At 42.6% G+C, this 25406-nt stretch overlaps 2 protein-coding genes across 3 annotated transcripts; one reads left to right on the top strand and one right to left on the bottom strand.

Annotated features, from left to right (window-relative positions):
• Positions 1-31: 31 nt before the first annotated feature.
• On the bottom strand, positions 32-16645 carry SS18L1 (SS18L1 subunit of BAF chromatin remodeling complex). Of its 2 annotated transcripts, XM_027472853.3 has the most exons (11): positions 16221-16642; positions 12861-12937; positions 11309-11393; positions 10330-10474; positions 7671-7868; positions 6545-6709; positions 5537-5638; positions 5093-5185; positions 3722-3841; positions 2519-2646; positions 32-2313 (listed from the first exon to the last, which is right to left on the bottom strand). In XM_027472853.3, the coding sequence occupies exons 1-11, from the start codon at positions 16287-16289 to the stop codon at positions 2287-2289; spliced, it is 1209 nt and encodes a 402-aa protein (XP_027328654.1). In that variant the 5' UTR covers positions 16290-16642; the 3' UTR covers positions 32-2286. The 2 variants fall into 2 exon arrangements, with proteins under 2 accessions (XP_027328654.1, XP_071882743.1); XM_072026642.1 differs by lacking the exon at positions 7671-7868 and having other exon boundaries at positions 16221-16645.
• A 198-nt stretch (positions 16646-16843) lies between these two features.
• PSMA7 (proteasome 20S subunit alpha 7) lies at positions 16844-23155 on the top strand. The gene is made up of 7 exons (XM_027472852.3): positions 16844-17031; positions 18982-19108; positions 20080-20204; positions 21408-21530; positions 21933-22052; positions 22594-22656; positions 22930-23155. The coding sequence occupies exons 1-7, from the start codon at positions 16936-16938 to the stop codon at positions 23020-23022; spliced, it is 747 nt and encodes a 248-aa protein (XP_027328653.1). The 5' UTR covers positions 16844-16935; the 3' UTR covers positions 23023-23155.
• The last annotated feature ends 2251 nt before the right edge of the window (positions 23156-25406 follow it).

Raw genomic sequence — 25406 nt, 5'->3', positions numbered from 1 at the left:
AAGTCTGCGTCGTAAGAAAAGCACCACCAACTTCATTTCCAGATCATTTTTAACCTAAACAATTGTCAAGCATTCTGTATTACAAAACAGAAGATGATACAGTTAATGGGAGAAGTCAAAATGCTGGCATCACTTTGTTTCCACATTGACACATAAAAATGAACAACACATTAAATAAACGTTTTGTTATTAACAATTAGAAATATTAACACCAAAATCATGTATAAATTAGGAAATAAATGTACAAACTATTTCCAAAGTGCTCTTTCAAATACATTATATACACAACATTCAAGAAGTTCTTAATGTAAGACATTTCAGATTGATGTGATGTTGCTGTTTCGTTTTGTGTTGATCGTATTCTCTCAAAAGTATTTCAGCGCTTTCAAAAACCACATAAAAAGGCATATTTCCAAGCTGGCAAAGAGCAATATTGCATTCTTCTGGCTACCTGTAATATTACCATACTGTAAAGAAAACAATCTTATTTCCTTTCCGTTCCTTGATATTTGAGAGTACTTATTTGTATGAAAACACCAGCAGGAAAGACGAGAGACATGAGGACTGACCAGAAATATCTTCTGTTTTATCAGTTATTAAAAATGCTAATGTTGCAAGGGCAGTGCTTGGACAACATTTGATAGCTGTCACATTTGGTAGCAACATTGATCTTTAGCTGTCCAGTTAAAAGATTTTCCTCTATAGGAAAAAAAGTAATGAAGTGAGAGTTTTTTTCATTTTACTTGTGGTCTTGGTTTTTCAAAATACGAAGTACCAAAACTCAAAATCCCATAAATACACCAGTTCAGACAAATGAAAGGAGAACATCCTACAACATAGGGCAAATGTACTCTATATTGTAAATTTTCAATTAATCTCTATTCAAAATTGATCACGGATTATAATCATCCTAGCCTTTTGCCACAGAGAAGTTTGGACATGTTACTTCATTCAGCAGTTATATAAGCACTTTATAAGTGCTTTATTCAACACTTTATAAGGACATATAAAACCAGAAGTGACTTCATTTGTTCATACTGGCTTTTACATACCACTAGTTCATATTTCTAAAATCTCCCTCTATAGGTATTCTCTCACTGGTTGACCCCATTAACAATTCCCCTCTCTATATGTATATTGTTTCACAATTCAAGATGAATTTAGTTGCTTTCCTGGGAAAAGAAAAAAAAAAAAAAGAATTTTTCTTTTTTCTTCTGAACTATTTCTGTCAAGGTACAAGAGAAAAATGAACATGATGTTTAAGCTGTAAGAACAGTAAACCATAAAACTGACAATATTTATGGTTATAATACTTGCTGGAAAATCTGAGCAAGGGCTATGGGAGAATCAGAAATAAAGGAGGATGCCAGCCACCTGCCTGTGAAATTTGGCATGAAAATGTATATATGCAAGTTGTAAAAATCGGAGTAGCATATTTAAGACCAGAATTTTGCCAGATGTTTTTCTCAGCTAAGCACAATATGAAGCAATATTGACATCTAGTAGGCTGACACTGCAGATCTCAGAGTTCCCTTCTATTTTTCTTTCCATAATAGAAACATCTTAGTTTATTGATATGCATATATAAAAGGTGGGCCTAGAGATTAATGTATTTTTAAATATAGGTTTTGATCATCTTTCTGTACCGTTTATAATAAAAACAAGGATTTATGCAGATTGTTGAATTATAAGACCTGGGTAGTTCGCTCTGGTAGGTATTGCAGAAATTGCAATTAGTCTTACTTTTATCACATAGCATGGAACTGTCTTCACATAAGGAATGTGACCTCCCCATTATTCTTAAGAAGTAAAGTCAAGAGCCATGGATTTCAGCAGCTGGCAGGTAATCTGCAATGCATTTAGTTAAAAAAAAGATCAATGACCTACCGTAGGATACTTCCTCGGGCTGAGATATGACTGAATGGCTTTGTATTTAGCCAGAATTCCGAACAGCCTGGCTGTCTTCTAGAACGGGGGGCACAACTGTGATCAAATGATCCTAAAGCTATTTAGAAACATCAAGAATGGGGGGGGGAAATTAAAAACTTCTGCATCGTATCAACATACAGTACTATACACAGCACCAAATATCAAACCATTAAAGCATTGTCTTGTTACCAGTAGTGCACTGCTTCATATCCAGCATGAAATGAACACTGTTCACATACAGACGCTGCTTTGTGCTAAGGGGTAACCAACATATTACAATTAATCAAAACTGTCGGTACATCCAGTTCAAAAGATGGATATACTATTGAAATGAATCTGACACAGGATCATATTCTTTTATTGCTGATAATTTCCATACTGTCCCTATAAAAAAAAAGAGAGAAATAAAGATGTTGGAGAATAACATGTCAGAGGTTTACAAACAGTGAGTTAATTTTCTGTTGGTTTATTAATGTTCAAAGACCCACCCAAGCATCACCAATATGCCTATACCAAATTATCAGATGGATTGATGTGAGGAGCTAATAGATCAATCTGCTTTCTTATAGGAGAGATTTAGATGATTTACCTGCTCGTAGCCATAAGGCCTCTGTTGCTGGGCGGATGGTCCCGTCTGAGAAGCTCTGTAACTTCCATATTGCTGCCCCTGTCCCTGTTGGTAGCTGGAATACTGTGAAGATGCTCCTTGTGCAGGACCTGAGAAGACAGTGAAATCTATTAATAGGGCTTGATTTGCTGGGGTGAGTTCTTATGGTTAACAAAATGTAAAACGTGATGGTAATAAAGCTTTGCGAGTATGAACTGTGAGTAGATTTTGCCTAGACTTCCACAAGTTGGTTCTACGTCCCTCTGGGAAATCCTATATTTCTCTGGTCTTCTAAAACGTTACCCTGAATCTACGGTTTTGAGAAGCATCAATAAGCTCCCAGCCACAACTTCCCCCTGCAAAAACAGAATAGGAGCAGAGTACTGAAGCTGTTGGAGTGTCAAACATTATGAACCTAAGAAAAATTAGCATATTCTGCACCTTCAGAAAGAAGAATCCAAACGTTAACATTAAAAACTGAGTTTTGGGTTTAATAGAAATGCTTTGCCTTGAAGCTAGTATTTAGAATATTCCCAATCTCTCCAGCCCATTTTTGTCCTGAATAACCTGAAATGGTTACTTGCTTTCAGAGACTCAGGATGCATGCAGCTGTCCAGAGAACTTAAAGGCAGCTATCAGACTTAATTTGATGACAATGGGGAACACAGCTCCTGGTGACCAGAACAGTTCCAAAGTCCTGTGCCAGTGTTAGCTGCATGTTCAAATCTCTTCCACATTTTTCTTTTCACCTCAGTTCCAAGTTTACCAAGGATTAACATGACATTGCAAGAAACCTAATTGAGGGAGTAGTGATTCTCCGGATTGTTGATGTTATTTTTTACGCCAGTTGCAGAACTATTTGATGTGTAGGAGGCCTGAGAATGCATACAGTGACCTCCTACCAAGGCTTGTCAGGAAGTCAACATGAGGCATGTGTACTGGGTAATTTTCTCAGTTTATCAAGAGAGAAGACTCAGGATGCTAACATAACAGTATGAAATGCAGTGCTCTGCTAATGATGTTACTGCCCAGAATTCCTTTTCATGCTATGCTGTTTGGCTATTTATAGCATGTAGATGTCCAAGGTTAATCAATAAAATAGTTTACACCATGTTTTAGATTAGGAGTGGAGGCATCGGGTTGAAGTATTGCAAACAATCGACCAGTCAGTGACAGTTTCCTTACCATATCCTTGCTGTTGTCCTGGGTAACTTTGTTGATTCGGGTATTGCTGCTGGGAATATGTTTGCTGTTGTGCAGCTCCCTGTTGGTATCCTGCCTGCTGCTGGCTGTACTGAGAATTTCCTAAAGGGGGAAAAATTGGAATAGTTTGGTTATGGATGAAGCAGGTATTTCATCATACATGTTAATCATAAAGAAAATAAGGGAGTGAGGAACGCTGGTGTGGGACCCATAGACAAGTACTCTTTTCAGAAGCAGATGTTTGCATTTTGCCAATCACGATGAGTTTATTTCTCTAGTGACTTCTAGGATTTTTGAATGGGAGAGAGTTGTTTATACACATCATTAAACAAGCAACCTGCTCCACCAGGATTTGTTTTACTCTGTGAGAGTTTCAGAGAAGAAAGAGTCAGAGCTACAAAGATAAGGCTTCCAGGGTAAATAGCTGTTTTTTCAGGAAGCCCTCCCACTGTATTCTGTTCCAGATAATGATGTTTATTCATACAGCCCAGACAGACAACACATTTAGTTGTTACTGATATTTTTAAAAACATCTACAATGGAAATTCCATTTGTGGTATCCTAAAATAATAATGAACGGAGACTATACGGAAGACATTGCCTTTCCAAATTGCCACCCCGCTGTATCATAATAAAGTTAATATTTTTACAGTTAATTTACAGGTCAGACGCCTTAATAGCATCACTGATTCAGTTTTGTAGTGGTAGAACTATAGACTCAAAATCTTGGTGATTTTCAAGGATCGGTTTCATTTAGCATGTTGTTTTTCACAATTTGTAAGGTGAATTAAGTAAGACCAAAAAACAGTTGGTCCTGGAATAAACCAGTAGGCTTTGTCACTCCAGGGAAATTTTCATTCAACTGCAGCAGACTAGTTTACCCTTAGTTAAGCATAACATTTTACTTTAATACAGCCATTTTTATTTGCACTCTATAAAATGCTCATTAAACAGTTTTATAAGACTAGAGCACACTCTCAGATCCTGGAAGTTTATTCTCTCTTTGCAAAAAAGGTTCACTATTCGTAGTGATAATTCCACCTGGCTCAACTACACCTCAGCATCATTTTTCTAAGGAATATCAGGCTATGCTATTAGTGATTCCACAAGGCTGCAGAGCATAACTACCTCACCATACCATTACTGACATGATACTGTGGATACAGTCTGATACGGTATTGCTACAAAAATGCTATACATAGCTCAATTCTATTTTCTAGACACTAAATAGCAGCCTTGTAATGCAGACACTGCAAGTCACGTTTTATATTTTGATAAGGACATTGTATCCTTGGTCAGTATTTTAGGGGAACAGAGCTTTGTTTTATGAAAATTACCAATGTATTTTCCTACCTCCTTCATAATAGTGTTGTGTAGAGTCATCAAATGACCTGTCATAGCTCTGCTCTGTATAGGATGACTGCTGATAGGCATAATCACCATGTCCTATAAGAAATTGCAAAGATTTATCACATACATTATTAATATAACTTCCTATACACTGTTGACTCCATATATTATGAAGTTGATTATGCACAAGTATGAGGCCAAGAGAAAGTCTGAATATGTGGCAAGGAAAGTCACACCCCCAGGGAAATCACTTGGATATACGAGTCCCAACTTGGCTTTGTGCTCTTTCTGAAGTGTGGGTGTGCAGGCTCCCATGCAGTGGAATTAAAATTTTCTAGCATTTAAATTGGAAACAAATCTTAATGTGTTTGCCACGTCCTTGGAAGTGGCAGTCATGCTGGTCTATGCTTTACCAGTATCACAGTGACCAGAGCTTAGAGGAATTACCGTCTGGATAATATTGCTGATTCATAGGTTCTGATGAGCCTTGTCCATGACTGTACTGTTCGCTGTAATATTCTTCCTGACCCATGTACTGCTGTGAGGAACCTGCAAAGCAAAGGCAAGAGAGAGCACACTGAGCCCGTGGACTCCTAGGGGATGTTTTTTCTTATCTAATTTTCTTTCTAAGAAAACAATGTTTACATCTGGATAAGTAAGCAGGCTATGTATGTTCAGAGCGGTTTCAAAGATGCTTTGCTCACTGGAAAAAGGAAATAACTTTGTATTTTCAGGAAAAAAAGCTAGTTGAAACTGAAATTATGCAAGTGTCAGCAACACATCCTAAAACCACTCACTTGGGTGTCAATACCGAAAGAAAAGGCTACAATTCATCTACTGATCTGAGTTATTAGAAAGCACAGGAACGTATGCCATGCTCAAGAAAACAGTTAGAATTAAATATATTACAATTAATGTATTCATTTCTTTCTTAGCAAAATTCACTTTATATTAGAATCAATCTAGCAGTTTTATTACCTCTCTGAAGTTTTTCCAGAGGTGTTAGAACATGGTGGCTATCCTCTGGAATTTTCCTTGTTTTGGCCTAATTTTTCTTATTAATTGCTGGCAAACTATATCTTGTTTGCAGGAATGTGTTCCTTGTTAACTGCCATTTTACAGCTGATCCAATACCATTTGAAAGAAACAAAAAGGGTCCCAATGACTTCAGTGAGCGGTATATCAAACTTTTCTTCTTTTCTTTAGAGATATATGATCTCTTCTAGACAGAATTATTTCTAAACACCTGAAATAATTAAAAAAAATACACTTGAAAAGAGATTAAAGTTCTGGCTGTCACGGTACTTCCAGCATTTCAGATTTTCTGTCTTCCCAGACGGGTTCTCTATTCATAGAAGTAGCTTGGAACTCTTGGTGACTTACCTGCCCTACATGATGGGTGGAATATCATCAACCTACTGGTAATTTTATCAGTAAGCTACTGATAGATTTTACCTTGCTGTGAAGCTCTGTAGGGGCCCATCGGTCGCTGCCCCATCATACTGTTGCCCTGGTTGCTCTGACTCATCATGGCAATGGAGGACTGGCCCTGGTAGTGCTGGCTCCCTCCCTGCGCCGAGTTGTAATGTGATGTTGCTGCTTGCTGGTGCATCATGGAGACTACAATGTACATGGAAAATACCATTTTATAAAAGGATATAACTCTTTTCTCCCTAATCTCTTCGGAATCAAGTTAAAACCTTCAACTAACTCACAACCTGATCATTCTGTGATTTTTCCATAGGGGGAGACGTTTTCCTACAACATGCATTTAACTCTTCTGCACTGTAGTCAGAAAACGATGTTCTTTACATGGTTAGTTCTTCCCATTCGTTTCAGTCACACACTTGAAAATACATCTAACCTTGATAATTATTACCTTACTTAAAATAATGGAATCGTTATTGCAGTAGGATTAAAGAAAGAACTGATATTTGTTCCTCACTTCTGACTCATTCATTGCTGCATTTGTTTTCTAGTCAATTCTTCCTTCTACTTCGATCTTACTACATACCTGATGATTATACAGTTTAAATAAACTGACATTCCAGGATTTATTTGCTCCCTACATTTTATATTGTCTGAAAGAACAAGCATTGGACATCCCATTCAATATTCAGTAGCAATAATTTTTACAAGTCAAGAGGTAACTTCTGATTTGTCTGCTAGCCTCTCTATGCATAAAAAATGTGGTAGTAACGTATAAATGGTAGATCTGCAATACCCTTTGGCTGTCAGGCCCTTTCAGCTAGGCCAAAGGTGCTTTTCTGAGCCCTCCCACAGGCATGAGATTTGCCGCCAGGGCCTACTGGATAGCGCTGCTGCACCTTTAGCTAATTAATCCTCTTTTGCACAACTCATTGTTAATCATGGCAAGTCAATCGAAGTTGAAGCAAGTCTGAAACCGTTCTCACTTCCTCTGGTGCCCAACACCTTAAAATTCAGAGACATCTTAAAAGCTTTTCCTCTTGCATGTTTGCCCCTGTCTACAGAAAATATTTACAGAACACATTCACCTGTGGTAAACCTCTGAGGTCACTGAAAAGTCAAGTTGGCCCAGAAGGAGGAAGAGGGAGTTTACCTGGATTAGACTGCATGTTGATGTTTGTTCGAGAGACATAATTGCCTATTGACCCCTGGCCTTGCATTGGCACATTCTGAGATGCAGGCACTGTATGGCTATAACCAGGCCCAGTTCCATGACTGCTGACAGTCATACTCAGAGAGGTTGTGGGCATAGTGTTCTGGCCTGACTGCTGCATAGACACGTGATTAGGACCTAGAAAAATTAGAGAGAGCAACAAGAAAATCTGTGCTATTATTGGCAATGTACAGTGAGCATTAAAGCCCTTGCGGCCTTTCTAAAATATGATAAGGCAAAACAAAATGAAAAAAAATCCTCATTATTAAAATTCCCTGGTATGTACAGACAGATTAAAATTGCCTCCTGCAAAATTAGAGTGATCTTCCTCTTCCTGGCTGCCAAATCTAGGTATACAGAATTGCAGACAAGAAGAAAAACATCAGCAGCACCAGCCTACAGCCAGTTTTCCACGGGCTGCTGCAGATCCTGCAGGCAGCAGAATGAACAAATGTAAAAAGGAATTTCAGATACTTCAGAAAACACACACACACTCTGGTAACATCCCAGCCTTCTGAGATTTGTTTCTTTCCTTCCTCCTGTCCTGCTGCCAACTCATCTTCCCCATTCACACGAATGGTGACGATGGGGGGCACAGCAGTGGCTGATAAACTCCTTGCACATTGCTTCATTCAGGCAGCCCTATAACCATGGCTGAGACTTAGTAGCACCGAGGGACCCTTCCCTCCCAGGGCCAAGAGGACAGGCCTGCCTCTTCGTTTCCTTCAGCTTGCCTGGAAGAACCTCAGACTTTCAGAAGATAAATCTTCCAAGCCACCATAATCATCATCACTACTGTTACAGCACTCCCAGTCCAATATCCCAGTATGTAATTATCCCACTGCTCCAATTGTATCCTGATATTGTGAGTTATCCTCCTCCTTACCTGGCAGTATGCTTATTTTTAAGAAATACTATTGCTGCTGGATAACTAACATTGGGGAAAACTGGTCCTGGTTTTTGCTGTTAGTTGCTGCAAATACTTTTATGAATGAGTTTTGGAAAGTTGTTTTCGCTGGGTATTGTTACTGTATAAATTGTGATAGTATGCATTGTTGCCTATCTAAACTCAACCATGTATTGTTGTCTATCTAAATTAATTTAGATAGAATGGAAGACATGCACAATTCCTAGAAGAGACAGCATTGTGTTGCAATGTTTAGATAATGATATTTCAATTCAGTTATTAAGCATATCTCCAGCCTCTGAAAAATGTATCTAATTTTCTTAGTGCAAACCTGATTAATTACTCTTAATGATATTTATAGACATCAAAATGAGAAAAATTGCTGTTGATTATTATATTTTCCTCTGATGGAGAGAAGCAAGCAGCATTTTTAACAGGAGATGAACAGATCTAGGCCTACAGAAACCAGCAGAGCCAGAGATACACATACTGCTACATGTTCTACCTGCTCATTACACACCTTCATCTCCACTAGATGAAAAATTTTCACAATTCCATGTATTCATAACTGTTTGTGCATACTTACTCCTAACTTGCAAAAAATGCTGTCCACTAACTGTTGACAATCGTTAAATAATTTCTCAGTCTATACATCGAGTGATGTGTCACACAGCAAAAAACAAAATGATGTTTTGACTGATTTATTCTAATACTTGTACTAGTTAATAAATCCTTCAAAAAGAAGGCTCAGCTAAAGTTAAGAAGTTCCTTTTACAGCTGGAACTGTTTAAAGTAGATACCTCATCCATTAGTTTAAAAGGTACCATCAGCTTGACCACAAATAGATTTTTTAAAAGTCCGAAGTAATTTCATGGTTTGCATCTGCTCTTGAGTCCCCCTGCCAAGGTCTGTGATTTTTACAGTCAGATATTTCTATTTATAGAAACTGTTTTTCTCTCCCCGTCACTTTGGGAAAGACCCACATAAACAAGAGCTAACTAAATAATCGTTAAATACAAAATAAATAAACAGATTATTCATACTATAAAATGAACAAAGTAAAAAAAAAAAAAAAAAAAAAGTCTTTCAGTGAGTTTCTTTTCAGTTGTGAGAACAAAAGAAACAAATAGGTAGAGTTGTATATTTATCTTATCCATATAAAATGTCTGTGCAAACTCTTTGGCTACATAGTACAATCCCTGCAAGCTTCTGCAGAGGACAAAGACTGACATTACACCATTTTATTTTTAAAAAGGCATTTCTCCTAGAAAGCCTTTGCAATCTAAAGGCTTGGTTGTGCAGTCAGTTATACAAGCAATCCTAATTTACCCTGGCCAGCACCACCGCCTTCAAGATAAAAATACTGCAATATATCTTTTTTTTTTTTTTTTAAACTTGAAACTTGGAGGCATCTTTACTTGGTGATTTTCATTATGCTTTTTTTTTTTTAAACAAATGCTTTTTTTTTTTTCAATTTCCCCTACAGAAATACTGAGCAGCCTGGAGTCCTTGCAGAAGCCAACATCATTACTGACTGTAGCCATTTTGTGATGATTTCAGCATGTGCCTGAAATCTCCATATGCCTGAAAGGTGAGTTAGGAGAGGTCTTTTACAGCTCTCTAAGTATATTCTGCATTAATGATTTTGTTGCCAAGCAACAGCAAAGCAGCACAAAGGGGACCAAGGCTCACCATTGCTAATCTGACTCTGCATGAGGGAGGAAGGAGGAAGGCCCGTCCCAATTGCATCACTGAGATTGCTCTGTGAATGGAGAGATTGGTTGGATGCACTCTGAGTCATTCCTCCTGGGCCCAAGTTTATGTTTTGCGTTGGAGGCTGCAAATAACAAGGAGGAGAAGCAAATTTTTGGTTAGGTTTTATTTAGAAAAATAATAGCCCCCCAAATTAGCCTGACTATGACTAAAAGCTGCCTCAACTAAATGCGTGCTTTCCTCACTTTTTAGGCTTGCTTGACTAAACCTTTTTTCATTTGACTAGGATGTGCAAATGACATTCAGCATGACACAGGGAAGCCAGCAGGCAGCACAGCGAAGATCTCAAAATTGGGCTTATAATAGAGCCTGGCTTCTGTGCCCATTCTTCTGTACTAACGTGAATTTCATTTTCTGCTGATCTGAAAGTAACCGCTGAGGGTATAAGCGTTAGCAGAAACTATACAGAAGAGCGTTGACAAATTGACCCTTGTCAAGCATAAAGCTATTTTGTGTTTTGTGACAGGTGGGATACTTCCAAACTCAATCGCTTTAGCAAGAATAACACAACGTTTAAAAACAACACAATGCCCAAATGCTAAATTAGATTTTTGACATAAAACAGTGGCATTTTTTTCCTGAGTAAAGAATATAGCAAGAATAATTAAAGAATAAGAAATCTGGGACAAATGGATTCTGTTCAGATCTGTGACACTGCGGCATTTATAGGAGATAGACCTTAGGTCACAGAGCCAGATATTAACACTAACATCCTGAAGAATGGGTTTCAAATACAGTTAAAGTAACTTTTGATTTGTTTAGTGGTCTACATGACCACTTCAAAACTTTTCATCAGAAAAATACTAAAAAATGGTTTACTGATGGTGATCAGTAACAGTATGAATGAACTTTTCCCTCTGGCACTGTAAACGTTTCTGATGGTAGCACTGGTACTTACAGCAGGAAGCAAGGACTGCATATTCTGGTTAGAATCTGCTATTGTTGCCAAGTAAACGAGGTTTCTGTGCAAGATTTGTTGGTATCTACAGAATAAGGAGCAAAGCTTATTTGGAAAGGGTTAACAATACAGAAAATTACAACCTTTTTTTTTCCTTTTTTTTTTTTTTTTGGTCTTTATAAATGGCTAGTGAAGTTACATTAGCCCACTTTACATCAGTCATAATAAATAGTACTGGCCTATATCTGTGCTGCCATGCTTTTCAACAGCGGGTTCGACACCCACCTTACAAATGGGTGAACCCGGGGGAAGGGGCAAGAAAAGTACACAGATTTTTGAAAGCACTTTGAGTGATATGTAAAGCTGGGATCTCAGGATTTCTTTGAGTACTGACACTGGGTCAGCTGCTCTAACAGTCAGCCACAGCTTCTTCCTCTCTTTAACCAGGGTCCTAGAAGTAATGAAACCCCAAAACCTGTTTGCCCTTCCAGCAAGATATAAACAAGATTTTTTTTTAAGAGTACTTTAACTGGAGTGTTTACTCAAGTAAGCACCACCAGAACCATGTATGCTTCTTCACAGTTCTCGATGAACTGGAAAAGCTCGTAAGGAAGAACAGGAGAGCATCCAAGAGCAAACTACAGCTGTACCACTGAGCAAAGTGAAGAGCCAGACATGGAGGGTTCTATAACAAGGCAGGAGGAAATACTTTTTAGCATGAATTTTCTTATGACCAGCATAAATGTGTGGAAAATGGTAAAAGTAGAAAAAATAAAACCAGGACGGTGATACAAATACAAGAAGCATGGAACTTGGTAGGCTCCTCCCAAATGCACACATACTCCCATAGTATTGAAGCATTCAGTGCTGACCCTTCAGTGCTCAAAACATTCAATGGATTAATTTCCAAGCAGGCAGTGCATGCATTATTAAAAATAATTCAAATCTTTTGTGTTGAATTCAGCAAGAGCTGAATCATAAACTCATATAGACAATTTTTTGGAAAGTACAGCTCTTGGATTTGGTCTCACAACTTGACCTGTCATGGTACAGACTGGCTATTCTTCCTGAGACTTAACCCATAAAGTTTATAAAAGCATTTTACTTTCAAGATTAGGAATAGTAAGTAAAACAAACCAGTATGTCTATGTGCGTATTGTTTTAGCCATAGATAACCACTGGTGATCCTTAACATTTCATTACTTTCTGACAAATCTGTATTGTACCTGATTCTACTCATATTTAGTGAGTCTGCATAAAGCAAGAGGTCTAATATCACCAGGGTGATAATCCTCTATAATTATTTTAATAAACGATCTATTAAAAATATTCAAAATAATACATTCTTTAATATTTTGGAGGAAAAACAAAACCAAAAACCACTAAAACCTCTGTCCCAAGAACAATCTGCATTTCTTAATACAAGTGAACCTAAAAAGTCAATAGTCCAGGTATTTTCTTAGTGGCCAGTAAGCAGAGCTGTTCACAGTTCTGTTCTTGAGAAAAAGTACACCAAAACTCTCCAACATACCCGAAAACTCGCAATACTCACTGAGTACATTCTGCAGTTTTCCCCTTGCTCTGGTAATCCATAATACATTGTATTAGGTGGTGGTTTTCATCTAGCATCTGCATAAAAGAAACATGATCAAAACACGTTACTAAAAGAATCATATTCAAGTCCCATGTTTTTGACATTCCACATTCACCCTCCTTCACCATGGATTGTGTTTTGTGCACTACTGTTCCTTTGGGATATTACAAAGTGCTTTTCAAATTGTTCCTTTATGAAGTTATCTTCAAATGAGTTAGTTGAAATACTCAACAAAGAAGAATTAATGGACTTACCTTTTTTGCTCCTTAAATAAATGCCAGATAGATTTTATGCTGAAGAATGAAAACACTTCCCCTACAAAATCGGTCTCCCCCATCCTGAAGTATCACCCAGCCCTTTGAAAAACTTCAGACACTTATTTTCAAACAGGAGACATACTTTCAAACAATTTAAACCTACTTGTTTTCCTGCATGGAACTTGTGCCTGCAGACTTTTGCACTTTGACAAAATATAAAATTTGCAATGCTAGATCCACTGAAACCACATTTAGGAAAATTACATTCCAATAAGCCCTTTGGGGTAGTTCAACTGAAAAATAGGGAGGGCTTCATATGAAAATACAGAGTAACTATATTGCAGTTAATTTGCATGTATCAGTGGCTGCTAGCTTAGCTTCATTCAGTAAAATCTAGACACTGACTTATTTCCAAAAAAATCAGGGCTGCTGGACAAAATGCCACCTGTCATTTAATTAATGAACTTACTACGCAGCAAAAAAATTAAAATATCCTTTGATTTGCTTCAGAATTTCAAAGATAATAGTTTGTCACCACCCCCCACCCCAAGCTTTCTTGGGAATGTGGCAAGCTTTCTGCAGGTGAATTAATGGAAAAATAACAATGGTATTTACAAATTTATATTTGCCTCCAGGAAAAACCCACTACATAATACAATTTGTGGGTTCCACTGCTATTAAGTGCTTGCAAGGTTGGGCCTTTGAATTTGGGCATCAGGACATAAGAACTCATCAGAAAAGTGTAACATCTTTTATACAAGCTAAATATGAATTCATCTGTGTGGGTACATGTTCTGATCAGAACAAGTTCCTGACCCATTTAGAGGCAGAGAGCTAGGTAACAGGAAAATGAGCAGGAGAGTTTTTTCTTTGTGCTTGGTCTGGTCAGCAACTCCTTTGGTGAGCTCAGCTCGTCCTGCGCCTTGCTTGGGACTTGCAAATTAGCCAGAACTTCGCTGGACATCCCCGTCCACGACTGGTTGCTGCTGACACCTGCAGCGACCTTGTCACCCAAGCCAGTGAGGGGCTGAGGACCAGCAGGATGCCTGGGTGGTGTCCTCAGCCCTGGCAGGGAACGTTCAAATTGTGTCAGACGAAGCCCTGCTCCTCTCACACATGTGCCTGAGCTCACCTGGGAGCAGCAAGTTATCTTAAGAGAAAATACTCCTGCCTGACTCACAGCACAGCTCCTGGCTTCACAGTCTGTATTCATCATTGTACAGAATTTTCACCAGTGCCAATGGAATTCTGTATGCAGAATTAGCGAAGTATTTAACACTCTCCTTATCAACTTTCACTGGCAAAAACATTTTCACATTCAGTGAAGGTATGTACTCCACACCAAGAGTCCAAGCAGTATCACAGGTATCTGTCAGAAAAGGGTTATTATTCTTCCACAATTAGCTGAAGAACATTTTGCTTACTGAAAAAAGGAAACAGGAATCACCCTTCTCCTAGCTTCCTAGGAAAAAAGAACTGAGTTCTGATCTCTGTTGCACACAAGAAATCATAGTTCGCTGCCCTAGAAATGCAGTTTGGTGAATCATTTTAAAGCATCATCATCACTGCTGTGTTGACAAAAGCTCTAACTTCCTCCGCATGATTTATTTTAGCATGATAGTGTGTACTTGAATAATAAAAGCTTTAAAGGACTATTAAAACTGAGTTAACAAAAATACGCAGCTTATACATTACAAATGCAAATAAGAATGATGTTGTTTCTCAATAAAATTGGTGTGTTCTAAAAAGCTCTCTTTAATAAGAATTTTAAGGAGTCCGTAGCCCAGCATCTGTTCCCTCTCTGAGTGCCCCACTCCTTACACTTGGCTGCAAAGTCTGCTCGGTTGCTGAGCCTGCCCAGCAGCACTGCTTCAAAACAAGGAAACCGCCCGAAAACACCGGGGAGCTGTCCTGAAGGAAGGTGCCAACAAACCTACCTGAGATGGGAAACGGTTTTGGGTGTTATTTGTACAGAAAGAACATTTTGAAGCCTCCATAAAGTTTACGGATATGAAAAAATTGGAAAGTGCATGAAAATTGCAATGAAGATACTTCGGCTGCCCCTTGCTTATCGATACGATGGTGGTGTTTTTCCTAATTCCATCTGAATTAGGAAATTCCGCCCTAACCTCATCCAATTTGGAGGTTCAGCGAAAAGCTGAGCCACGGGAATGTTTTATTATTTAGAATGAAGCGGCCACCAGCACACACGTGCTGCAAGCGCTACGCAACGCGGGATGCGTTTCCCAACCACATCCTGAGCTCTCCCTCACGCTTCCACCTCTCCCAGCAGCTGTTCTGCCCCTGCATCTCTTCCATCCCAGCCCTCCAAGGACTTTTTTCCCCCTGAAGCCACCAAGTGACACCAGGCAATGCCCCCGACCCCCTGCCCCAAGGCACCGAGCACCGAGGCCCAGGGGCGGCCGGAGCAAAGCGTGCCCGGGCTCCTTCGGCATTTCCAGCCCTGCCTCGCAGCTTTGCCTCCTGCAGAGGAGCCTGAAGGCAGCGTGCATGCCCTGTGCCCTGGGGAACAATACTTCCCGGCCCTGGGCTCCCTCAGCACAGCCGTGCGGGGCTGCCTCACCCCGAGCTCCATCGCCCCGCACACCCCCAGCAGGTGGATGCGCACCCTCTGCCTCCCCCGCCACCCAAACCCCGCAGCCAGATACAAAAGAAGCCTCTCGCAATTTCCCCGTTTTCATTCATTTTCCCGTTTTTGGACAGAAAACCCCCCGAGCCCCGTCACGCACTGCGGATGCCCGGCAGCACCTCACGGTTCCCCCCCCCCCGCCGGCAGCGGGCGAGGCGCCTCCCGCCCCTGCCCCGCGCCCCCCCGCAGCCATCCCCGCACCTCGGCTTTGTTCCTCCTCCTCCTCCTCCTCCTCCTCCTGCCCACCTCGGCAGCACCTCCATGAAGGAGCCTTCCCCGGGAGCCTGCAGAGCGCTGCCTGCACCGAAAGCATGCTTATTTTTTTTTTTTTAATTTTATTATTATTTTTTTTTTTAATTTTATTATTTTTTAAAATTTTTTTAATTTTAAATTTTTTATTTATTTTTTTACCTTCTGGATAGTTTGCTGGGTGACCTCCCCTTTGCCCCTCGGGCGAGCAGAAGCAAAGGCGACCGACATGGTGGGGTGCACTAAGTGCCTATCGCATGCCGGGCGGGCTGCGATAATGTTGTTATTACCCGGCGAGGGGAGCCGCAGTGCGCGGCGGGGGGAGCCACCGCCGATGGTACGCTCCGCAACGGGAAAACACCCCCGGGCTCCTCTCCTCCAGCCTCCCCGCCCCGCCCGGAGCCCTCAGCTTGTACCGGAGGCTCTCGGCGAGGAGGTGGTGGTGAGGATTTGGGGAGGTCGAGGAAAAAAACCCGAGTGGCTGCCGCCGGCTCCCCCCCGCCGGCCGCTCCCTCATGGTGCGGCCCAGCCGCCGGGCTCCCTGCCGCAGCCGGGCGGCTGCTGCCGGCCTCCTGCCTCCGCGCTGCGCCAACTGCGTAGGGCGGCCGGCGGCTACGCCAAGTGCGGGAGAGCGGGGGAAACGGGGGGCGGGCTCTGACGCCTACGCCGAGTGCGCAGCGCCGCCCGTCCGCCTACGCCGGCTGCTTACGCCGAGTGCGCAGCGCTGCACGCGTACGCTAAGTGCGCAGCCGCGGCCGCGTTGCCTTCCCCTTAGCCGCCGAGGCTGCAGCGTACGCTGTTGGCGCAGGGGGCGCCGTTGGCGTATCCCGGAAGCGGGCGGGGGGATGAGTGTGCGGTTCTGAGGGAGGCGGCGGCCATGAGCTACGACCGGGCCATCACCGTCTTCTCCCCGGACGGGCACCTCTTCCAGGTGGAGTACGCCCAGGAGGCGGTGAAGAAGGGCTCCACGGCGGTGAGTGAGGGCCGAGAGGCGGCGGGGGAGGCTCCCGAAGCCCGGCTGGCTGAGGGGAGGCCTGGGCCTGAGGGAGAGGCCGGGAGCGTGAGGAGGGGGCGGGCAGGGAAAGGGGCCTGGAAAGGGGCTCCCGGGGGCACGGAGCGGCTGGGGAAGGGCATGGAAAGGCTTCGAGCTCCGGCCCCTGCCACAGGTAAGGAAGCTGCCCCTTAGGTCGGGTTGCTCAGGGCCTCGTCCGGCCTGGCCGTGAGCACCGCCGGGGTTGGGGCGCCCGCAGCCAGGGGCCGGGCTCTTCTCACAGGGAGTTGGGGGTAAGAGCAGGGGGAACGGCCTCAGGTTGTGCCAGGGGAGGTTCAGGGTGGAAATAAGGAGATATTTCTTCTCAGAAGGAGCAGCCGGGTTTGGGACAGGTTGCCCAGGGAGGTGGTGGAGTCACCGTCGCTGGGGGTGTTCAAGGAGTGGTTGGATGTGGTGCTTGGGGACATGGTTTAGGAGGTGACATTGCTGGTAGGGGGCTTCACAGCTCAACAGGGCTTCGGAGCTGTGTAAAAGTGCTGCTTCTTTCCTCCAGGAGGGGCTCTGCGCTGTGTGCAGGGCTTTGCCTCAGTTTCACACTTGTTGGAGGGGGCACGGTGGGGTTTTTGTTCGCTGAGGTGGGTGTCCTGGGGTGGTGGGAGTGATACGGCAGCTGTGGGCTGGCCGCTCAGGGAGGCTGAGTTAGCAGAGCAGCCTCATACCTGCCTCAGGGAGCAAGACCCTCATACCTGCAAGACTGGCAGAGCTACAGGAGATAATGATCCTTGACTTTGTAATTTTGCACGTGGTCAAAATGGTAACGTTTTATCCTAGTGAAATGTACAGATTCCCAGCAGATTGGGAAACATCAATACAGGCACGTAGGCACAACTTTCTGGCTGCCAGTTTCAGTCTTCCAGTTGCCCCAGACTTTTGCTCAATTAAGAGTTTTACCATTGGGGAAAAACAAAACAAAACTATTAATTCCCAAATAACAAAACGCCGGGAAGAGAACTTACTGCTTTTGGGATGGGTGTAATTCACAGCATGACTGGAAGGTCTCTGAGGACTGCACAGCTTCTGGGCAGCCTGTGCAGGTCAGAGCCCCCTCACCCCACAGCACGGATGTGCTTCCTGGTGTTTGGAAACAACTTGCTGTGCCCCAGTTTGTGCCCGTGGCTTCTTGTCCTGGCACTGGGCACCATTTCCCCCCCTCCTCCCAGAAATTTTTTCCCCAGAAAAACCTTGTAAAAGTGGAGTTAACACCTAATGTAATCTACCTCTGTCTTGCCTCTTGTCGGGTAGTTGGTTGAGTTTAATGTTTTAGAAACATCTGTAACATAACTGGGGACACTCATAAGAAATGACTGGTTCCTGTCACCCTGTGAAAAGCAGTGGAAAGAAAAGTATGAAAGGTTGACTTTTTTTCCCTTCCATAATGCTGGAAAACACACACTTGAAGTATGCGTTTGTACAGTAAAGAAGCAGCCCATTGACGGGCTGCTTGTACGTTTTGTTTGCTCTAGTCTCAAGTGGCTTTAGTTGTGACTCGAGCAGTATCAGCGGACCAGTCACAGTGGCAGTTTGATTGTTGATCCTGCCTCTGGCTGCAGAAATCAGTCAGATTTCCCCTGGTGTCAGGGAAAATGGTCAGTGGGAGGAGAGGGAATCTCTCAGGAGCTGCACGGATTTAAATTGGTGAAAGCTGATTGTGAAACTCGGGAACCTAATGCAATTTTGGTTACATCAGTTCTTTTCCAGCTTGTAGCATTAGGAAAAAAAATACTGGCTTCAAGTTGAAATCATGCTTATAATGTGTTTTTGTGTGATTTTTTTCCCCCCGTCTCCCCTAATACTCATTTCAGTAAAGTCTGCAAGTATGAGGTCCTTCAGGCCTAGCTTAACTTTATTTTTTTCTCTTTTACTGCATTGAAGGTTGGAGTCAGAGGGAAGGATATTGTTGTTCTAGGAGTGGAAAAGAAGTCTGTGGCAAAACTTCAGGATGAAAGGACTGTGCGGAAGATCTGTGCTCTCGATGACAATGTCTGCATGGCTTTTGCAGGTGTGTGAACTCCTGGGGTTTTGGTTTAGGCACAGCAGTTATGGGAACACCTTCTGTAGGTTTATGGTTCTGAGGACATAACAGTGTAACTGGCTGGCTGTGTTACAGGAGGTGTAAGAACCATTCATCAGTTACAGGGACTTTTTTTTTCCACAAGCATTAAGCCAAAAAAGCTGAATTGCATAAAACAAAGAATAGTCTTTCATCTTCAACTTCAGAAGATTCCTTCTAAATGAACATTTATGTTTGAAGCATAAATAGTTTAGTTCCACAATCTTTCTGTTCCAAGTGACTCAATTCCATTGATCAGAGCTTAAACAGGAGGCATGAAAGTTTAAAACCAACGTAATTGGAGAGAAAATGTATTTCAGAAAGTTTCTCTCATCCTCAAGTAATTCAGAATCTTTCAGTCAGTATTAATAATGCTTTAAGGGGAGATTTAACAGGCAAAAGTAGTGTTTTTTAGATGTAGCATGCAGGAGTGATAGGCTTGGCCAACTTCTGTTGCTTTGCTTCCTTAGCTCAGGATCCTCACGTGTGCAGGTGGGGTCACAAGCTGGAGTTGTGTAGTCGAAACAAGTCGCAAAACTTGTGAGAGTGGCAGATTGCATAAGAAATAGAACCAAAGCCATGTGAGAATTGAAATTGCTTTGATACTTTGCTGCTAGATGGAGTGCTTTCAGCCTGTCAGTAGAGGTCTGATTGCCTGGCTCAAAATTGCACATTACTTAACTCACAAACGTGAAAGCTGTAAACAAAAATGGTGCAATTTTGCTGCATTAAGTTCCTATTATTGTCTCTTAAATGCTGTCCTTGCTCAGCAAACCTAAGAAATGATGAGCCCTTGTTTGCTTTTTTCCCACTGCTGTTGACATTGTCCTCATCAGCCTTTTAGGGCGAGTGTAGTTGTTTTGTGTGTGCGAGTGGTACGGAGCCTGTGTCTGAGCATAGCGAATGCGCTGTCGTTGCAGGGCTCACAGCTGATGCCAGAATAGTTATAAACAGAGCTCGCGTGGAGTGTCAGAGCCACCGGCTGACCGTGGAGGATCCTGTCACCGTGGAGTACATCACACGCTACATCGCCAGCCTGAAGCAGGTAAGTTGTACTGCGCGGAGATGTTGAAAATATGTCCTGGTGAGCAGTGCCTGATTGCGTGAGTAAAAGGTCTCTGCTGGCCATGTTCTGCTTAGCTGGTAAAAAGCAGTGCAACAAAGCACATTGTGGTGGCTTTCTGGAAACAGAAATGTTGTAATGGGATCGATCACTAGTTTTCTTCCAAAGATGAAATGAATTGGTACTTGTAATGGCTGCGTGAGCACATTTGTGATGTTATCGGGAACACTTTGCTAATCTGCAGCTTCAGTGCACTCTCAGGGTGCCAGCGCTGTGTTACCGCCAAAACATCCTCATGGCTCCTGCTGTAGTTTTCCTTCCACTGAGACATTGCAGGGAGTGATAAGAGGGGAGCAAAGCAGTGCAGCACTTAACATATTCTTATGTTTTATATTTATGAATTTTAAACAAACTAGTGTCACAATATGCCCAACCACATTCTATGATTTAAAGTTATTTTCTAGTGTATTACAATAATTTTCAGCACTACTTGGGATCAGCAAAAATCTAATTTACACAGATATGTTAGTATAGTGATAGTGTAAATCTTGTAATAATTACCTGTCTGCCAGAGCAGAATACCGCTTTCCAAAATGTCAGTGTTCCTTCACAGTAATTCCACACTTGTCTTTCATTCTGGTACACTGTCACAACCATAATGCTGCCAGCCTGGGGCCTCCTTGCCTGGGGGCACTCCTGGTGCCTGATGTGGCAACTACTTTGCTAAACCAGTAAAAGGGCTTTAACACCGGTTTTCCTGCAGCCAGCTATCATCAGAGATGATTCCATGCTTTGTAACTCACAGAATTGTTGCAAATTGTTAGTGAAAAACTGGCTTTGTGTTCAGTTGTCATCCTCCTTCTTGGCTTCCTGAGCGTGTTGTCAACGCACGGTGTTGCTAGATCTGTCTGTCTCGCAGCAGCTGCCAGGAGAGATTCTTCCTGATAGCTGTAATCATGCAGAAAACCTGAACAGATGTTAGGAGAAAGGATTGAGCAGTTACTTGCTCACTTTGCTTGTGGCATTCTGTAGGATATGGAATCCTGATTTTAATAGGTAGATTGGTAAGCCAGCCTCCTAAAATACTTCTGATGCCTTTTCTGGTTGTAATATCTACAGACTCTGCTTTTTACTTCAAAAATGCTTAGAACTGCTTACGAAATCAAATCTCTTCTTTCTGATCAGAGGTACACTCAGAGCAACGGTCGCAGACCTTTTGGTATCTCTGCTCTGATTGTGGGATTTGACTTTGATGGAACCCCCCGGCTGTACCAGACTGATCCCTCTGGCACATACCATGCTTGGAAGGTGAGTTGATTCCATCTCTTACAGAGAAATAATTAAATATTCAGGGAGTTAATGCCTCCTTTAAAGAGGGACTGACGTAGAAAGGAGATCTGACTGACCAGATGGTGCTGGCTCACAGCAGCAAAGATCCATAACGATCACATTGACTGGGAATGGCAGTCTGCAGCTCAGCTCTACTTGGGACATCTGTGTTTCTTGTTTACCAAATCCATACCTGTGCCTGGCTACTGTCTTTGAGTGATGTGGGGGAAGAAACATGTTCAGTCTCCTGAAAAATACGTGGTGACCACAAAAGGGTTTCAGATCATGTAATTGCACAACTCCTATTTCTTGCATACCGTATAAATTAGGTCTTTTTTCCCTAAACTTGTGCTATTTTTTTCTTTTCCTCATCATTTTCAGGCTAATGCCATTGGCAGAGGAGCTAAATCTGTACGTGAATTCCTGGAGAAAAACTATACTGATGAAGCCATTGAAACAGATGATCTAACTATTAAACTCGTTATCAAGGCTCTTCTTGAGGTGAGTCAGCTTCAGAATGCTTGTGTGACTCCTCACTGTATGTCTGGATTAACTCCTCAAATGTGAGGACACCAAATCTTCATACAGTAGTATAAAAGTCCCTTTGAAAACTGTCCTAATTGTAGACTATAAATATACGTACTGCCAGGTTAAGTTCAGGGTGCTTCAGGTAACAATTCCTGTAGTTTACATGGAAGAAGTTGCTTGCAGTTGTCCAGGGAAGAAAACATTTGAGTTCTGGCAACTAAAATAAATGAACTAAAGGTACTGCATATAAAGCCTAGTGCACATTTGGCTTTTGTGTTAAAACTTAAGATGTAGCAAACTTAAACCCAAAGTCAGATTGTGGAACTGTGGTGTTCTTCAGCACCACCGAGTGCACTGAGGCCAGCAGGAGGGCCCCTTTTTTGGGGGGGTGGGGTTTACACTACGGGCTAGGGATCTTAGAGCTAAATAGTGAGGTACTTTCCCCCCTCTGAAAGGGGGTTGTTAGTTAATCTAACAGATGTGCTCCTAATACCTGCCCCTAACTGTTGTTAAGGTTGTGCAGTCCGGTGGGAAGAACATCGAGCTGGCTGTGATGAGACGAGATCAGCCGCTGAAGGTAAAAGCTTTGTTTTGCTTTTCTCCCCCTGTAGCCTGTTTCTCTGATAGCGCTGCTGTAGAGCCACCACAAGTTCTAGTCCTTAATCTCACAGTCTGCACTGGCAAATATTTCTATTTCATGTCAGTGGCCAAGGAATGTTGTTGTGTCTGCACAATGTACCTGTGTCTCTATAAACGGCAGTTAACTTTCTTTCCATGTCGGAGTTAGAATCACTTAAATAAAAGCCTCTGAGATGTATTAGTATCTTAAGGGTCACTTTTTTCTTTTAAGATTCTAAGCCCTGAAGAAATTGAGAAGTATGTTGCTGAGATTGAAAAAGAAAAGGAAGAAAATGAAAAGAAAAAACAGAAGAAAACATCATGATGAACAAAACTCAACTGCTTAGCTGCTTTTTAATTCAAGCAATGGGTTACTCTGTATAGACATCATGTAGGCATTCCATTATTGATACTGTGCCCCTCTTGAGACCTACAATAAACCTACTGATTTTTTTTAAGCTCTTATTTTAAAAAAATCCGTCTGTTCCTTATATTAATTACCAAGGATCAATTGGCTACAGAACAGCAGTAGCCACCCATTAAAGGAGGAAGACTTTGTTTACCGTTTTCTTCTAACACCTCACTTAATGTGAGAGTCATTAAACAGGCTCAGTTTGTTTTTTTTTTTTTTTAGTGGTTGTCTAAAGCGTGCACTGGCCTTAATAGAACTACTCATACAGAACTGTGCTTCCCCCCAGCATTTTCACATTTGGAGGGGTAGAGCCCAAACATGAAGCTTCTGAACAACTTGCACTAGGTGCTTGACTTACACTAAAGACTTCAAGGTGCAGTGTTTTGAGGAAAGCAGCACGGGCCCTGGCTTTTCTGAAGGCATGTCATAACAGAGGAGTGCATGACTTGCTACTTGCATAGACTTTGCATGATTCATCGGGTTTAGAATAAAGTGTTGGTGTTGTGATTGCCCACTAGGGGATTTGTAGACCAGTAGCTTCCTAATGCTAAAAATAACTCCAGAAATGTTACATGCAACAGCTGAACGATAAAGCTCTACTCCAGTTTATCCTTTTGTATTTACCCTCATCCTGCTTCTTCCACACACCTTACCCCCAGGACAGATGTTGCTGTTTCTGGTCCAGCCTCTACACAATTAAAGCAGCTTCCTCTGCCACTTCTTTGCCTTTCAGCAGAGGTAGATCAGTCACTCCCCTGTAAGTGATAACACAGGCCTACCTCTGCACCACTGTGTGAGAAAGTCGCACTGCACTTGAGACAGCACCTGCTCTGTGCAGTCCCTATTCTATTCACTGACTAGTGAGCAGTGTGTGTAACAAAACTGTAACAATACATTTAAAAGTCGCAGGTAACAAAAAAATAGCCTGAAGGGGAGATGAGTGAATACCCAACTAGGAAGGTTCAGCTGGATAGCTGTCTGTATCATAGCACCTCCAATATCCTCAGCTGAGGCCTTTGAAAGGCCATTTCCAGTTGACTCACCTGCTTTCAACATCCCTGCTCTGTAAGGAAGCTGATCCCAGCAGGTCTGAGCTCAGCCCTGTTGATTAGTCTGAGGCTTTCTGCAACACAAAGACAACAAAAAGGGGCAGGGGTGGAGCTGGAGTCTTGCTTTAGCCCAGGTGAGGCTTTTCCTGCTGGCCTGGATGGGGTCTGTGGTGCTTAGACCAGCTGGGGTTCTGGGTCCGTGCTGCTCTGAAGCAGGAGGTGGGTGTACAGCAGAGGGGTCTCCCATCCTTCATGCTGCAGAGAGGGCATCAAGATTGACCCTGGCCCCTTTTCCTTGTCTCCACATTAAAAATTGTCTTTTTTTTTTGCTGCAGCACTGTTTGTCTTTTCCTACAGCCCTGAAGTTGTGCACAATAAAAGGCTTTGCCCATCACATCTGTATGCCTGAGGGAATCTGTTTACTCCCAGCGCTGAGGGGAAGCTGGCAGGAAGGGGGCCACTCGGCTTAGTGCTTACCCCTGCTCCCACTGCACAGAAACCTCCCCTCAGGAGCTCTCACCTACAGGGCTCCTCACTACCTGCTGCAGCAGTGAGGGAGCTGCTTTGTTATAAATATGGAAACTTTTATATCTGCTGAGCAGTTGAAACAGGAATTAGAAGAGCCTTTGAAAGCAGCTCTTCTGTAACTGACAAAGGGTTTTTACAAATATAAAGCAAGAACTCGCACCAGAAACAAATCAGAGACCCAAAGCATCTTATCAGTACCCTGTGATGTGGAGCTCAGCTCCCCGAGCCAAGCAGCAGGACCTGCAGCACGATGTGCAGCGCTCCCTGCGAGGGAGGCGAGGCAGGCTCCCGTTTGACTATCCCACTCGCGCTAACTCACGTGCTTTCCCTGGCCCAGCACACCACAACGAAGCTGTTTACAGCTAACTCCTGCAAAGCAAAGTGTGGGCTGATTGTGGTACAGGAATCAAGGACAGGGAAGCTGCGGTGCTACCATCCCCTGCTCAGGAAAGCAGCAGAGCACAAACCAAAAGAAATGGAGTTACCAGAGTACCGTGTCGGTTCATTTATCAGTCCTCAGACTGGAATTTTGAAAGGAATGGATAGTTATTCTGCACTATCTTTGCCTCGTGTCAGGAATCTTCCCCATGAAAGCTGATAGTGCTGCAAGGCAGCCCTGCGGGCAGCTGTCTGCCTCAGACCACGCTGGAATGAGTGCTCCTGGCAGATGAGGACAAGCAGGGAATGAGCCCCAGCATCCAGCAGCCACCCTTTGTCCCC

This window comes from Anas platyrhynchos, chromosome 21 (assembly GCF_047663525.1).
Source record: "Anas platyrhynchos isolate ZD024472 breed Pekin duck chromosome 21, IASCAAS_PekinDuck_T2T, whole genome shotgun sequence".
In the NCBI taxonomy this organism is placed as follows: Eukaryota; Metazoa; Chordata; class Aves; order Anseriformes; family Anatidae; genus Anas; species Anas platyrhynchos.
This window is presented reverse-complemented; position numbering and strand designations above follow the sequence as displayed.